This window comes from Silene latifolia, chromosome X, assembly GCF_048544455.1.
Source record: "Silene latifolia isolate original U9 population chromosome X, ASM4854445v1, whole genome shotgun sequence".
Taxonomy (NCBI): domain Eukaryota; kingdom Viridiplantae; phylum Streptophyta; class Magnoliopsida; order Caryophyllales; family Caryophyllaceae; genus Silene; species Silene latifolia.
In genome coordinates, this window is record NC_133537.1 from 342,670,752 (window position 1) to 342,686,775 (window position 16,024).

Below are 16,024 nucleotides of genomic sequence, written 5' to 3' on the forward strand. Positions count from 1 at the left end.
GCCGATGGTGGTGGTTCATTAAAGAGTTCTACAGGAACGCTAGCTGCTCGCGATATAGTACAGTTTATGCCGATGCGTGAAGTGGATGGTTAGTCTACTAACTCTACTACTGTCAAATTGTTTTACATTCATGTAAATCTGGAGGCTCCCTCACTTATCCATGACTTTATCTCAAGTACATACATAAGCCTTAACCCTGAAAATGATCTAGGAAATTCTCTGTCAAAACTAGAGAAGCCGAGTCTGAATGACACAGGTGCTTACGCCATCGATTTGAGTAAACCGAGTAACCAACTATCTTGCATTTCATTTATTTGGACTCCGGTAAATGGATAAATCTTGGACGGCCTAAAGAGGCTATGAGGGTTAGTACTGTAGTAGTCGACCAGTAGCTAATACCCTTATGATTTCCGCTCTTTAGTTCCTAGTTTCTTACCACCCCGGAGAAACACATGAAATTTGATAGAGAATACATAATGTAAGTTTCAAATCCTAGTTCCGCCTTTAGAGACGTGTCTTTAATCAGTACCTGGTCTGTAAGTCTTTGAACTTTTGGATGTATGCTTATGGTCGAATGTCGATGGTCAATATACGGATTACGGAACGGTGGACTGAACTTGGGTTTGAACCGTGCAGCTGGGCAGATATCATCTATTGAGACCCTCTTGGCAGAATTACCTCAGCAGTTCCTTGCTTATATGAACAGTAAAAACCTCAAACCTCTCAATTAACAATATTTGCTTGTTTGGTTGCATGCCAAAGAATTATTTGTAAATTGGTCCCTTGAATTAAAAGGAAAGCTGTATGAGTGTGAAAATAATGTAATGCCATCATTTTTTTATTTTTTTTGCAATGCAATCTTTGATGCTTATTTTTAGCAAGGAATCGAATTTTTCCCACTGAACGTTTGTATCATAAAATGCCGGAAATTTTGTATGCAAGCTCGGTGTGTTAATTCTTTGGCATGCAACCAAACGCATACAAACTGGTAGGATTCACGAGTAAGTTGTCTGGGAGACGGTGTGACAATAAAGTAAAAGTATAGTAATAAAACAGGTAGGATTCAAGATTAAAGATAAAATGAATACGCTTATAATGAAAATATGCACCAAATTGAAGTCGCTTTAGACCATAACCAACATTAAGAAACTTACGATAAACTATTGTAGAGTGAGCATCGGTTCAAGACTGGACTCACCGAACAAGACTTAGTAGGACCGAAGACCAAAAAAATAAGTCGGAGGGTTTCAGATCGGACCTACAAAGTTCTTTTTTGGACCGGACTAAACCCAAATATTTTGGTTTGGTCATGTCTTAGATCGAAGTTGACCAAAAACCAATATTTACCCTATTTCAAATACGATAAATTTAAATTTCATTAAATCAAATAAAATAATCCACTATGTTACTTTGATAAATTTCGGTTCATAGTCTGAGCGTAAATGAACCAATCTTTGCCTAAACTAGACCGAAAACCGAAATTTCACAGTGTGGACGGAAGACCGAATCTAAATGCATTCGGTCTGATTTGGTCCGGACCTTAAGTTGCTTATTCCTAGACTAATAGAAGAGTTGTTTAGTTGCCCTCTAAAAAACATAGGAACCCTAGTTGTTGTGAAATGTAAAAATGATAGGTTGATTGGTTTCCACTACCCACAATTCACATTTGGGACTTTCCATTAATTTCAATTTCAATTTCTCCATAATGGAGGAAATGGCTTATCTAGCCCTTTGGTAAGTTGGAATCCCATGCCATTAGAGTTTCTACATGCAACCAATGTAAATTTATGTGAAGTGAAAGCTTATATATAAGTGTAATTCCTACATGCAATAAACCGACCCACATCGTCGTTCATTACTTGAAATCACGACTGTTATATCGTTTTCGGATAAAATCTGAACCGCTGGCAATATAATGAAGGTGGGAGAAATTGGAAATGATCAAATTGGCACTAAAGACCTTTTCTTTGGGTGTACTGGCATTTACCAAGGTATTGTAGACTCTTTCTTTTGAGTGTACTAGTATTCATCATACTTGCCTTTAAAGGGGAAAGAAGAAATGGAAAAATTTGGAATTGGCACCAAAATAATCCCAAAAAGTTGCCAATTACAAAACCCACTTCCCATTTGAAAAATATTTCCAAAGTTCATTTTGATCATAGTAGTACAACATTCTGTATTGTTATAGAGACTGGCCTGTCAGTCGATAAGGGATATTCTTGGTCAATACGAAAAAAATACTTGCAACTCTTAAAAAGAGTAGACAAAGAAGTGGAAATGGGTGCATGTTTGTCTGATGGAAAGGGTGGGAAACAAGCTGTAGGAACAGGAAACATGCCTGCAAATCATGGAAATGGTCAAGTCTTCAATGGTGCTATTGATCACTTTTATAAGGCCCATGGTCTTCAACCCATGTTTTTCCACCTTGAGGTTTGTTTTCAAAACTACCTTCGTCCCGATCATTTCTTTATGTATTCCTCATTTGTACGTCTCTGCATTTCCTTACGTTTTGATGTAAACCCACCTAAGGTGTTTATCTGGAAATATACTCGTAAAATTTAAAATTGTTTATGGTGTCAATGTGATTTCTTCTGTTGGAAATATGTGATATGGTAACAAATGATGGTGTTCTGATGTGTACACAGTCTTACCCTTGTTTTAGCAACTTCACTGGTGTTGAAGGGCTAATTTTTTTTTGTTCACCTCTCTGTTGACTGCAGTTAACTTTGTCAGCGACAAAATTACGAGATTGTGACATCTTCTCAAAGGTATACTTCTTTGTTATTTCCCTGCACAGGCTAAAACCCCTCTTAAAGTCTTAACACATTTAACATTGCATTTAGTTTTTAGCATGACTGATGACTATAGATTTCTAAGTGAGCTTTCTAGCTATGTTATACATTTTTCAGTTTTGACATTGCTATAGTCATTGATAATAGACAGGGTGAATTGTGTAAATTATTAGACGGCTTCGACAGTAACTAATCACTGCAAGGGTCCTGTGTGTTATCTTTCCTTTAAATGTAAAACTTGTATTTCTGTAGTTTCAATTCTGCAGCAAATATTAATCACTTTGACATATAAAACTATTTTAATTTTGTACTACTAAGTTTTGCCATGTCATAATGACGGTTCCACAAAGGTCCATGTTAGCTGAAGCCGATTCTACTAGGACTATGCCTTTACATTTATATTCTTCTTCTTTTTTTTTTTTTTTTTTTTTGTAGAGTGATCCAATGGCTGTGGTGTACATGAAAAATCGCGATGGGACACTGCTGGAACTCGGCCGTACTGAAGTTATTTTGAACAGTTTGAGTCCTTCCTGGATACAAAAAATACCCATTGCTTACAACTTTGAGATTGTACAGCATTTAGAGTATGACTTTGTTTATAACTCTCAACTAATCAACTTTCAACTGAAAGCATAACTTGATTCTGAGTTCGAGTATTCTCTATTTTTTCACGCAGGTTTCGTATATATGATGTTGATACAAAATTCTATAACATACCAGTAAAGGTACTTTTAGCTATTTGCAAAAGCAGTTGCTAGCAGTCTTTCAAAAACTATTAGTGTGAAGTTCGATAATGATATAACAAATATTCACAAGTCTCAAATTTTTCGTGGTAGAATCTTAACTTGAGTGAACAAGATTACCTTGGGGAAGCCAGCTGTTTTTTATCTGAGGTAAACAGTTCTAATTAAGCTATGTTACACATACTCGTCTGCAAGTGTTTAAGATGATTATTTTTACGCTAAAAATAAGTCGCGCCTTAAATACACCCAAACTTATCTTGCTTGAAAGCACAGGAAACTGAACTGTAATTTCTGTTATTTGAATTTATCAGATCGTAACCAAACCAAGTCAGGAATTAACTATAAATATTCAGAACAAAAGCCGGCAGGGTAATCCAGGACGCTTAGGCACGTTGACAGTCCACACAGAGGAAACGGCAGAATCTAAAACTACCGTGGAGATTGTATTCCGTTGCACCAACCTAACGAATAAAGATGTGTTTTCTTTAAGTGTAAGTTAATATCTTGCCATGAAGCTGATAATGAAGATGTTTCTAGGTAGTCTTATTTGCCTTGCTGATTAAATACCTTCTTTCAGGATCCTTTTTTGAAAATATCTCGAAATGCTGAGAGCGGAGCAACTATTCCAGTTTGTAAGACAGAAGTGATTGATAACAATTTGAACCCAACATGGCAGCCTGTTTGCCTGACCATGCAACAAATTGTAAGCAAGGTACGTACCTCGTTTCCACAAATACAGATCCAAGAACGACAATGTGTCCACTCTTGAGTCTTAAGCACAGTTGATATACGTTGATCAAGTAAATTATAGCTGTCTTCATATTTCAATTTTGTACTCCTTAACTTTCAGGATAATCCGTTAATCATGGAGTGTTTTGACTATGATTCAAATGGCAATCATGAGCTTATTGGGTAAGAATTGTAAAAACCTGTATTTTGAATATTGTTTACTTATTACTATTTTATTTTCACCATTATTATCATATTATTTTTAATATTCTACTATGCTTTTCCATCTCTTTTTACTTAAAGCTCTGTATATTGTGGAACCCTATTGGATGCCCTAGACGGTTTCAGATGATGATTCATGTCAGCCGACCCCAAATCATTTTAGGACTAAGGCTCTGATGTTGTTGTTGTTGTTGTTGTTGACCAGCAAAGTTCAAAGATCAATGTTGGACCTTAAAAAGTTGCATAGGGAGAAGTCTGGCACCAATTTTGTTGTAACACATCGCGGTCGTGACAAGGTGTACACTTCAAAACAATTTCAGATACTTTTAGATCATGAGCGCTGTATTTATCCGTGATTAATTTGTCGTTCTCGCTTCCATTTTTTTTTTTCAGGTCTTGAAGGGTGAACTATTTGTAGATATGTATCGTGAGAAACAGACTTACAGCTTTCTCGATTACCTGTCTAGTGGATTCGAGCTCAGTTTCATGGTTGCCGTCGATTTTACTTGTACATATCCTTCATAAATCTGTCTCGTCCTTACGCTGTCACGAACATGCAAGAATTTTATATATTGTTATTTTTCCTGCTTAATGTGCTTATTTTCCCTTATCTTCTGCAGTGTCCAATGGAAACCCAAAACTTCCACAGTCACTGCATTATATCGATCCCTCTGGCCACTTGAATGCGTACCAACGGGTAAGGCTACCTCGGCTTACCTTTTAGACTTTGCTTAGCACTTAGCGACTTACATATAGAGTTAACTTATGCTTTTCTTAACATTATAAATTATGTATGGCTTCCTTGAAGGCTATAGTAGAGGTTGGAGACGTTCTGCAGTTTTATGATTCTGACAAGCGATTTCCTGCCTGGGGTTTTGGTGGAAGAACACCAGATGGCAATGTGTCTTACTGTTTTAATCTCAATTTGTCTCCACATGATTCAGAGGTACTACAAATAACTGGGAGACCGCTCCATATTTTCTCCATTTTTTTTAATTGCACAGAGTCAGCATAATGGATAGGATACTCTAATGAATTTGAAGATTTTGTCCCTTTGAAAATTTTATTCATCTGCTGATACTGTCCGAGATCTGTTCCCTTTTAATTTTTTTGGCAACTACGGAGTAGCATATAATTAGAAGCGTGTTCACGGTTTTACGATCAATCCTGAGTAGGTTGATGGCGTTCAAGGGATCAAGGTTGCCTATGCTCATGCCTTCCAGAATGTAGGGCTGGCTGGACCGACCTTAGTTGGAAAAGTAATCGACAAAGCTTCAAAAATCGCTGCAGAATCTGTGTCACGTAACAACTACAAGTACTATGTCTTGCTTCTTATAACGGTAAGTTGGCGAAAAGATGAGCCGTGCATATTCCGTCTCTCTGTCTTGATCAATCACTCAGTCATTTCAATGTATGTCATTCTAGGATGGCGTGCTATCAGATCTTGAAGAGGCTATTAATGCGTTAGTGAAGGCATCTGACCTGCCCTTATCCGTCCTTATTGTAGGCGTTGGAAACGCGGATTTTACGCATATGGAGGCAAGTAAATTTGATGTTCATGTCATTTATTTATATTCACATGTGACATATCTAGACCTGGCAGACGGGTTTTTGGATCGGGTTATTGTCATTTTGTGGGTTAGCTTAGGTTTGGGTCGTTTGGGATTATGCTTGCTAAGATTTTGTTCCGGATAAGTCGCGGGTCATTTTTGGATTTGCAGACTGAATCATATTTGGGTTTGTGGAATTGTGATACTATTTTCGGGTTAAGGTCGGGTCAATTTTTCCTGGAGTACACTTATCCGTCTCCGGTTAAGGTGTTTCTTTGTGACCGTGAGGTCATGGGTTCAAGTCCCTGGAGCGGCCTCTTTCCAAAATGGCAAGGGAAGGTTTGCCCCAATTACACCCTTGTGGTGGGACCCTTCCCCGGACCCTTGCCTAGCGGGCACGCCATGGTGCACCGGGCTGCCCTTTTTTTTTTTACACATATCCGTCTCCTTGGAATCCTTTTACTTAATTTCACTCATATGATGTGTTTTATTTATTGCTATTGAATATATAGATTCTTGACGGTGATTATGGTGGTCCGTTGAAGAGTTCTGGCGGAAAGCTAGCTGCTCGCGACATAGTACAGTTCATGCCAATGCGTGAGGTGGATGGTTAGTCTACACTACTCCCCTGTCAATTCAAGTTGTTAACATGCATCATCCATGTAAATCTGAAGTCTGGGTATTATATATATTTCCGTTAGAGTTTGAGCATTAGTTTCCGGTGTTTCATTTTCTTACGTGGGGTAGTAATTGTTGTTACCATAAAGATTTTCCCTGGTGTACTTGATACGACTAATTTCACACTTCCACCATAATCTTGCCGCCTCAAATTTCAAGTCCTAGGTCCGCATTGATGTGTCTCTCGACTCTAGCCAGTAGCTGATACCTGTGTCAATAAGTCTTTGATATGCGTGCTTATGCTCGATGGTCAATATAAAAACCGATGATATGAACTTTGGTTTAAACCGTGCAGCTGGACAGATCTCGTCTATCGAGACCCTCCTGGCTGAACTACCGGGACAGTTCCTTGCGTACATGAACAGTAAAAACCTGCAACCTCTCCACTAACGATTTTGCTTGTGGTCCTACGAATCAGAAGAAAATTGTAATTATATAGAATTTTTTGGTTTATTGGTGTTATTTAGCAAAATAATTAGGGAAGTAGTGTTCGTTTGATAGTATTTGGACTTATGGTGTCCACGTCATCACTTGTATTTTTTTTTCGTGTTTTAGGTAAAGCCGCTAAGAACCTTAGCGGCTTTACAAAATTTCATCGTCGAAATATTTGTATCTGTTAAAAAAAAAAAAAAAAATCTAGGAAAGCCGCTAAAGTCCTTAGCGTTTTCCACAAATTTTCACAAATTTCCAACAATTTTACATGGGTACACTACAATATGACAGTAGGTAAGCCGCTAAGATTCTTAGCGGTTTTGCCTTTTATATAAAAAAAAAAAATCTTAAGTGAAACCGCTAAGATTCCTAGCGGTTTCATATAAAAATTGGAAAAAAATAAAAAGTGATGACGTGGACACCATAAGCCCAAATACTTTCAAACGAACACTACTTCCCTAATTATTTTGCTAATCAACACCAATAAACCAAAAAATTCAATTATATAATGTGTGTTATTCAATTTGTGACATTCTTTTGTTGAACATAATAATAATAAAAGGTAGTTGCTCATTAGTCATTACGTATTCACAAATTCTTGTTTCAGACGGTCATTTTGGTTTGAAACAATAAGACGAGATTTTGTGACTATTTTATGGTCAAATGAAACCACAATAGTCCAGCCAGAGTTACAGCTTATAGTAACTTATTTTCTAGAAATGGTCACATTTGTCTGTCATATGGTTACAAAACCCCGTCTTATTGTTTCAGCCCAAAATAAATAACCCGTCTCAAGCAAATCCAACTGGTACCTATTACTCATTGCAGTACGCTACGGCGTAATCCGTACTGTAAAATGCTGGAATTCTTCCATGAAAGTTCGATATGCTTGCCAAGTAGTGTAGTTGGTTAACATATACGTGCACATTGACTAATCCCCTCATCCATTCTGCGAAACACATCCCTTTTACTATTCTAAGGTTATATATGTTGCGCTGGGTAACTTGCGTTCGATTATGGAAAAGATGGATTGATAGAATCCATATTCAGATTCGTTTCTATGTATATGGATCCGACCCATATTCATATCCACTGGATCCAAAATATTGCATTTCAGGTCCGACCCGTCGGATCTGGACAGAATACGGGATCCGTTGCCATCTTTTAGGACAAACTATAGAGTTGTTTGTTTGCCTTTAGAAAAATGTTCCTTGAACTCTAATTTTTGTGAATTGTAAAAATGATACGGAGTAGGTTGTTTGGTTTCCGTAATTCACGTTTGGAACTTTCCATAAATTTCAATTCCTCCATATTGTTTATCAATCGCTTTAGTAAGTTGGAAATCCCATGCCATTAGAGTTATTACATGTAAAGTTCATGTATAAGTGTATTTTGTACATGCAATCAACCGACTCACATCGTCGTTCATTACTTGAAATTGCGACTGTTATATCGTTTTAGGATAAAATCTGAACCGCTGACAATATAATGAAGGTGGGAGAAATTGGAAATGACCAAATTGGTACTAAAGACCTTTTCTTTGGGTGTACTGGCATTTACCAAGGTATTGTAGACTGTTTCTTTTGAGTGTACTAGTATTCCTCATGCTTTCCTTTATAAGGGGAAAGAAGAAATGAAAATTTTTGGAATTGGCATCAAAGATCCCAAAAAGTTGCCAATTACAAAACCCATTTCCCCAACAACACCCTTCGAAAATATTTCCCAAACTTCATTTGATCATAGTAGTACAACATTTTGTTTTGCTATAGAGACTGCATCGACAGTCGATAGGGATATTCCTAGTCAATACGGAAAAAAATAGCACCTTAAAGAGGGTATACAAAGAAGTGGAAATGGGTCCATGTTTGTCTAATGGAACTGGGAAACAACCCGTAGGAAGAAATCCTGGAAATGGTTATCAACCCAATCATGCTATTGATCACTTTTATAAGGCTCATGGTCTTCAATCCATGTTTTCCGACCTTGAGGTTTGTTTTACAAACTACTTTCGTCACGATCATTTCCTTATGTATTCTTATTTGGACGTCTCAGCCATTTCTTTACATTTTTTTTAAAAACATGTGAAAGTAGCTTAGATGTTTTTGTGGGGGTGTTGTTCTTTCTTGCACATTAGGCGCTCTTGTTTGGAAAGTTATACTCATAAAACTTAGAATTCTTTATTTGGGTGTCAATGTAATTCTTCTGTTTGAAATATGTGATAAAGCATCAGTTGAAGAATAGCTAGCAAAATCGGTCCGACTGTTATCTGAATTGGTAACTTTTCTGGTATAGATGATGACTGAAACTAGGAGTAGAATTGGTAATTTCAACTGATTCAATGATCATCTGTATTAACATTCACATTCTTACAAGTTCCCTCGTCACAAACATATATTTTCCACAATTTAATACCACGCTGCATTATAAAAGTGAGAGATATGAAATGATGTCAGACTTTCGGTCAGCTTCAGTATCAGCTGTAGATTAAAACTTGAAAGAGACTAATAGGCTTTAGCATGTTGACGAGTTCCCTGATTTGAGATTCTCGTCTCTTTCTTGTTGCTGCTCCTCATTGACAATGTAGCCATTTACCAGGATTGCATTTAGTCGAAGGGCTAATTTGTTTTTGTCCACTTTTGTATTGACTGCAGTTAACTTTGTCAGCGAAAAAGCTGCGTGCTCGTGGCATCTTCTCAAAGGTATACTTCTTTGTTATTTTTCTGCACAGGCTAAACACCAATTAGCACATTAATATTCATTTATGCAGATTAATATTCATTTTATTTTTCGTAGAGTGATCCAATGGCTGTGGTGTACAAGAAAAAACCAGACGGGACACTTGAGGAACTCGGCCGTACTGAAGTGATTTTGAACAATTTGAGTCCTTCCTGGATACAAAAAATTCGCATTGTTTACAACTTTGAGATTGGACTGCGTTTAGAGTAAGACACTGTTTATAACTCGCAAGTCTCAAGTAATCAACTTTTTTGTCATCTTTTCTTCTACGAATACAACACTAATTCTTCTTCAACTGAAACCATCACTTAACTCTGATTCTTGAACAATCTCTATTTCATCATCCAGGTTCCGTATATATGACATCGACACAAAATTCTATAACATACCAGTAAAGGTACTTTGCTAGTCGTCTTTTAAAAACTGATGCACGCAATTAGTGTGCAGCTCTCTTATGATAACCAATATTCACAAGTCTCAAATTGTTCATTGCAGGATATTAACTTGAATGAACAAGATTACCTTGGGGAAGCCAGTTGTTATTTATCCGAGGTAAAACTCGTCTGCAAGCCTTGAAAATGAATGTTTTTGTACCTAGAGTGAGGCACCTTAAATTGCATCATATTCCTCTGATCCCTTAAATTCTCTCATTTGAAAGCACCGGAAACTGAACTGCGATTTGTCTCATTTGAATTCATCAGGTTGTCACTAAACAAAATCAGCAATCAACTATAAATATTCAGAACAAAAACCGACAGGGTTATGAAGGACGCTTAGGCACGTTGACAGTCCACACAGAAGAAACGGCAGAATCTAAAACTACCGTGGAGATTGTATTCCGTTGCACCAACCTAACGAATAACGACGTGTTTTCTTTAAGTGTAAGTTAATATCTTGCCATGAAGCTGATAATGAAGATGTTTCAAGGTATATTTCTTTGCCTTGCTGACTAAATACCTTTTCACATGGTACTTTTAGGATCCCTTTTTGAAAATATCCCGAAATGCCGAGAGTGGAGCAACTATTCCAGTTTGTAAAACAGAAGTGATTGACAACAATTTGAACCCAACATGGCAGCCTGTTTACCTGACCATGCAACAAATTGTAAGCAAGGTATGTACCTCGTTCCAGAACAACATCATTACCTAAGTTCCTCTAAGTTTCATACGAGGTCCGCTCATGAGCACACTTGATATGATCAAGTCGAGTATGCTCTGCATTAAGGCCCTGCTCTTTCTGGCTTAATTTTAGCTCATTAGAGTTCAGCTCAGCTCCATTTAATTCAGTTCAGTTTAGCTAAGCTTTCAGTTCAGTTCAGCTCTTTTCCGCCGAACAGAACAGGGCCTTAAGTGTCTTCATTCAAATATAAATTTTAGTTGTCTTGAGTTTTCACTTCTATACTCCTTAACTTTCAGGATAATCCATTAATTATCGAGTGTTTTGATTACAATTCAAGTGGCAATCATGAACTTATTGGGTAAGAATTGTAGAAATCTGTATTTTGTTTAATGTTTTTGTCACCTAGCTGTTTACAAGAAGTTAACAAGAAGTTGCTCATATCTGGATCAGTAAAGTTCAGAGATCAATGTCAGACCTTATGAAGTTGCAGACGAGGAGGGCTGGCGCCAATTTCGTTGTATCACATCGCGGTCATGACAAGGTGTACACTTCAAAACATTTTAAGGTTTTTTATATCACGACCTGCAATTTTCCCCGATTAATTTGTTCTTCTTCATTTCCATTTTTTTTAGGTCTTGAAGGGTCAACTATTTGTAGACATGTATCGTGAAATACAGACTTATAGCTTTCTTGATTACCTCTCTAGCGGATTTGAGCTCAATTTCATGGTTGCTGTCGATTTTACTTGTACATCTCCTTCATAACTTTGTCCCATCCTTACGCTGCCACAAACATACAAGAATTTTGTATATTGTTATCATTCCTGTTTAATGTGCTTATTTTTCCCTATCTTCTGCAGCTTCTAATGGAAACCCAAGACTTCCACAGTCACTGCATTATATCGATCCCTCTGGCCAATTGAATGCATACCAACGCGTAAGGGTCCCTCGCTTTCCATAGCACTTAACGACTTACATATAAAGTTTACTTAAATTCTGAATGGCTTTCTTGCAGGCTATAGTAGAGGTCGGGGACGTTCTGCAGTTTTATGATTCGGACAAGCGATTTCCTGCCTGGGGTTTTGGTGGAAGAATACCAGATGGCAATGTTTCTTACTGTTTTAATCTCAATTTGACTCCACATGCTTCAGAGGTAATGCTGACAAAATTATTATAAGTAAACGATATTGTACAGCAGATGCAAATCTTATTCATCTGCTGATACAAAATTCGTAAGATCTTTATCCTCGTATGTTAACAGAATTTGATGAGAAGTGCTTAATCTCTGGTAGGTTGACGGTGTTGAAGGGATCAAGGGTGCATATGCTTATTCCCTCCAGAACGTAGGGCTGGCTGGACCGACCTTAGTTGGCAAAGTAATCGACAAAGCTTCAAGTATCGCTGAAAAATCTATGTTTCGTAACAACTACAAGTACTATGTATTGCTTCTTATCACGGTAGGTTGGCGAAAAGAAGAGCCTTGCACACTCCATCCCTTTGTCTGTATTGGTCAATGACTCTGTCATTATAATGTATGTTATTCTAGGATGGCGTGCTAACAGATCTTCAAGAGGCTATTGATGCGTTGGTGAAGGCATCTGAGCTGCCCCTGTCGGTCCTTATCGTAGGCGTTGGAAACTCAGATTTTGCTCAGATGAAGGCAAGTAAATTTGGTGTTCATTTCTATTACTTACGTACACATATGTGACATATCTACACCCAGACGGGATTTTTGGATCGGGTTAAGTCATTTTGAGTGCGTTCTTATTGCGTTGGCTTAGGTTTGTGTCGATTTAGAATATGCTGGTTAGGATTTTGTTCCAAATAAGTTGTGGGTTGTTAGCCCTATTGGATGCCCTAGACGGTTTCAGATGATGATTCATGTTAGCCGACTCCAAATCATTTTGAGACTAAGGCTCTGATGTTGATCATATTTGGGTTTGTAGAATTGTGGTACGGAGTAATATTTTTGTGTTCACGTCAGGTCAATTTTGCCAAGAGTACACATATGACGTATCTATCTCCTTGGAAGCCGCTTATTTCACTGATATGATGTGTTTGATTTGTTGCAATTGAATATATAGATTCTTGATGGTGTTTCTGGTGGTCCATTGAAGAGTTCTGAAGGAAAGCTAGCTGCGCGCGACATAGTACAGTTCATGCCAATGCCAGAGGTGGATGGTTAGTCTACTCCCCTGCATTCATGTAAATCTGGAAGTCCGGGTATTATATTTCCTTAGAGTTTGAGCATTAGAGCATCCGCAAAGGCGAGGCTCCTCATATCTTCTCTTTCCTTTTCTTATTCGTCCACCTCATCTTCCACTAACTTTTCCATTTACCCTCCCCATTTCATAATTACATTTATGCAACAATGGGGTTCTCCAATTCACACACAAAAATTTGGGAACCTCCCCAAAAGTAACACAAATTGCCTTACTTTTTTTTTTGGGGAGCTCCTCTAAAAACAGTGCAACCCCAAATGTTGGGGAGCTTTGTGCAACAATGAGGAGCCCCATATGAGGAGAGAGAGGACATATGGGGAGGCACCTCCCCACCTTTGCGGATGCTCTTAGTTTCCGGTGTCTCACTTCAATGTGCATTTTCGTCATCTATCAACTATCCTTGACTTTGTCTTAAATACAACCTAACGCGACACTCTAAACACTTCATTTTCATCCTTATAACTTAAAAATGTTTTAGGTATTGTTTGACAAAACTTAAAGTCAAGTCTTTGTGCCGAAGACCCTATTAGGATGATATTAGGCCCATTAGGGTTTAGTAGTGATGGCTACGTCTGACTGTCTCTAGGGTTTTAGTAATGCTTAGGGTTTCTGGTAAGGTATTATAAATACCGATCATTCTACTTATATCAATAACACAACTATTATCAATACAATTACTTTATGCAATCTCCCCTCTATAATCTTAACATGGTATCAGAGCCTCACGCTCTTGAGGCCTAAAAACGATCTTCCGCCGCCCTGCCGGAGGGACTAATGAATTACGGTGCCCTCCGGCGGGATTTAAAAAAAAAAAAAAAAAAAAAAAAAAAAAACTCTCAAAATATCAGTGCCGATAATTGTATGCGCATACAGTCATTTAAAAAAAAAAAAAAAAAAAAAAAACTCTCAAAATATCAGTGCCGATAATTGTATGCGCATACAGCCATATTCATTTATTCATATGATTTGTTTTCATCTCATCATTACTTATTGAAGGGATGACTGATGATGAGGTGCTAATGTTGTGCGCTGTGTTTCGACTTTTGTCGATTTTCCATTTTTTTACCGAGAATAAATTGCCCAAACCTAAAAAAAAAAAAAAAATCGTGATTCTTCTCTTTCGAAAATCATCAATTCTGACCAAGGTAGCACCGAAAAAAAAAACTGGCGAGTTACGCACTGAGAAAAAAACTGGCGAGTTACGCACTGAAAAAAACTGGCGAGTCACGCACTGAAAAAACTGGCGAGTTACGCACTGAAAAACTGGCGAGTTACGCACTGAAAAAACTGGCGAGTTACGCACCCAAAAAGACTGGCGAGTTACGCAAGAAATTGTCTGGCGAGTCCTATACGCACCCAAAAAGAAGTGTCTGGCGAGTCCTATACGCAATATATACTGCCTTGCGACGATGAGAAGTTTTTCATAAAGAAGATTCGTGAAGATTTGAAAATCCATGTTTTTATTTTAATTATTATCTGCTTGTATTTTTCTTTTTATATTTTCTTTGTATTTCTCCAATCGTAAAGTTCGTACTACTTACTGCCTTTACGATTGCGGGAGGGTATTAGGATGATATTAGACCCATTAGGGTTTAGTAGTGATGGCTACGTCTGACTGTCTCTAGGGTTTTAGTAATGCTTAGGGTTTCTGGTAAGGTATTATAAATACCGATCATTCTACTTATATCAATAACACAACTATTATCAATACAATTACTTTATGCAATCTCCCCTCTATAATCTTAACAGACCCTTAGTTTTTTTTTTCTTATTTACGGTCTGCTTTTAATTTAGGGTTATTTCATAACAATAATCCATCCTATTGGTGTTATGCAATAATCACTCCATCCTATCAATAATCTCAATTAAATCTAACCTAAGCACCATACCTTCTAATAAAACCAAGTACTTGATTCATCACTTGAAAATATTACACATAAACATCACATATACCAGCTAGGTTGTCAAAAAACTATCAAATATTCCAACGTAAACTTAAGAAAATATCAGTTGGTTCATTATTAGAAGGTATGATGCTTAAGTTGGATTTAATTGGGATTATTGATAGGATGAAGTGATTATTGCAGACCACCAATAAGATGGATTATTTTTATGAAATAACCCTAAATTTATGTGTCATTAGACTTTCTAGCGAGTACTTGGCTCAATAAGTCTTCGAGTCTGTGTATGTGCCTATACCGATGGACGATGGTCAGTATAAAAACCGATGATATGAACTTTGGTTTAAACCGTGCAGCTGGACAGATATCGTCTATCGAGACCCTCCTGGCAAAACTACCTCATCAGTTCCTTACGTACATGAGCGGTAAAAACATCCAACCTCTCGGCTAACAATTTTACTTCTGGTCGGATGAATCAAAAAGGAAGTTGTAATTATATAACATATATGTAAATTCAATTTGTGACACATTCTTTTGTTGAATATATTAATAACACAAAAACGTACTCCCTCCGTACTACACCAATGGTAACATTCCTTATTTGACCAACAACATTACCAAGTTATTCTTATACTCTTTTGATATTTACACAAAATGTCATTACATATCTCATCTATCAACCCACAATTACATACTCCACCTATTTTTTCCCCTCTTTACCCCTGTTTTTACCCTTTTTCCTTAAAAATTCCATTTTTTATCATGTTACCATTAGTCTGATTTGGAGGGAGTATTATTCATTACGTATTACTCATTGCAGATTTGCAGTACGCTTACGACGTAATCAGTGCTGGAATTCTTCCATGCAAGTTCGATGTGTCTGCAAAGTTGCAAAATACGC

At 37.4% G+C, this 16,024-nt stretch overlaps 2 protein-coding genes across 2 annotated transcripts; both read left to right on the forward strand.

The window, feature by feature from the left end:
• Positions 1 to 7: 7 nt before the first annotated feature.
• On the forward strand, positions 8 to 7,146 carry LOC141619660 (protein BONZAI 3-like). The gene is made up of 18 exons (XM_074436678.1): positions 8 to 88; positions 1,922 to 1,991; positions 2,318 to 2,430; positions 2,721 to 2,768; positions 3,228 to 3,376; positions 3,469 to 3,517; positions 3,629 to 3,685; positions 3,847 to 4,026; positions 4,113 to 4,247; positions 4,386 to 4,447; positions 4,692 to 4,782; positions 4,880 to 4,994; positions 5,107 to 5,183; positions 5,295 to 5,432; positions 5,662 to 5,826; positions 5,912 to 6,025; positions 6,549 to 6,645; positions 7,010 to 7,146. Exons 1-18 carry the CDS (start codon positions 86 to 88, stop codon positions 7,102 to 7,104), a joined length of 1,758 nt encoding a protein of 585 aa, XP_074292779.1. The 5' UTR covers positions 8 to 85; the 3' UTR covers positions 7,105 to 7,146.
• A 1,489-nt stretch (positions 7,147 to 8,635) lies between these two features.
• LOC141619661 (protein BONZAI 3-like) lies at positions 8,636 to 15,745 on the forward strand. Its single transcript, XM_074436679.1, has 16 exons — positions 8,636 to 9,134; positions 9,798 to 9,845; positions 9,940 to 10,088; positions 10,231 to 10,279; positions 10,378 to 10,434; positions 10,584 to 10,763; positions 10,861 to 10,995; positions 11,298 to 11,359; positions 11,452 to 11,542; positions 11,634 to 11,748; positions 11,861 to 11,937; positions 12,016 to 12,153; positions 12,293 to 12,457; positions 12,547 to 12,660; positions 13,085 to 13,181; positions 15,480 to 15,745. The coding sequence occupies exons 1-16, from the start codon at positions 9,000 to 9,002 to the stop codon at positions 15,572 to 15,574; spliced, it is 1,707 nt and encodes a 568-aa protein (XP_074292780.1). The 5' UTR covers positions 8,636 to 8,999; the 3' UTR covers positions 15,575 to 15,745.
• Positions 15,746 to 16,024: the final 279 nt, after the last annotated feature.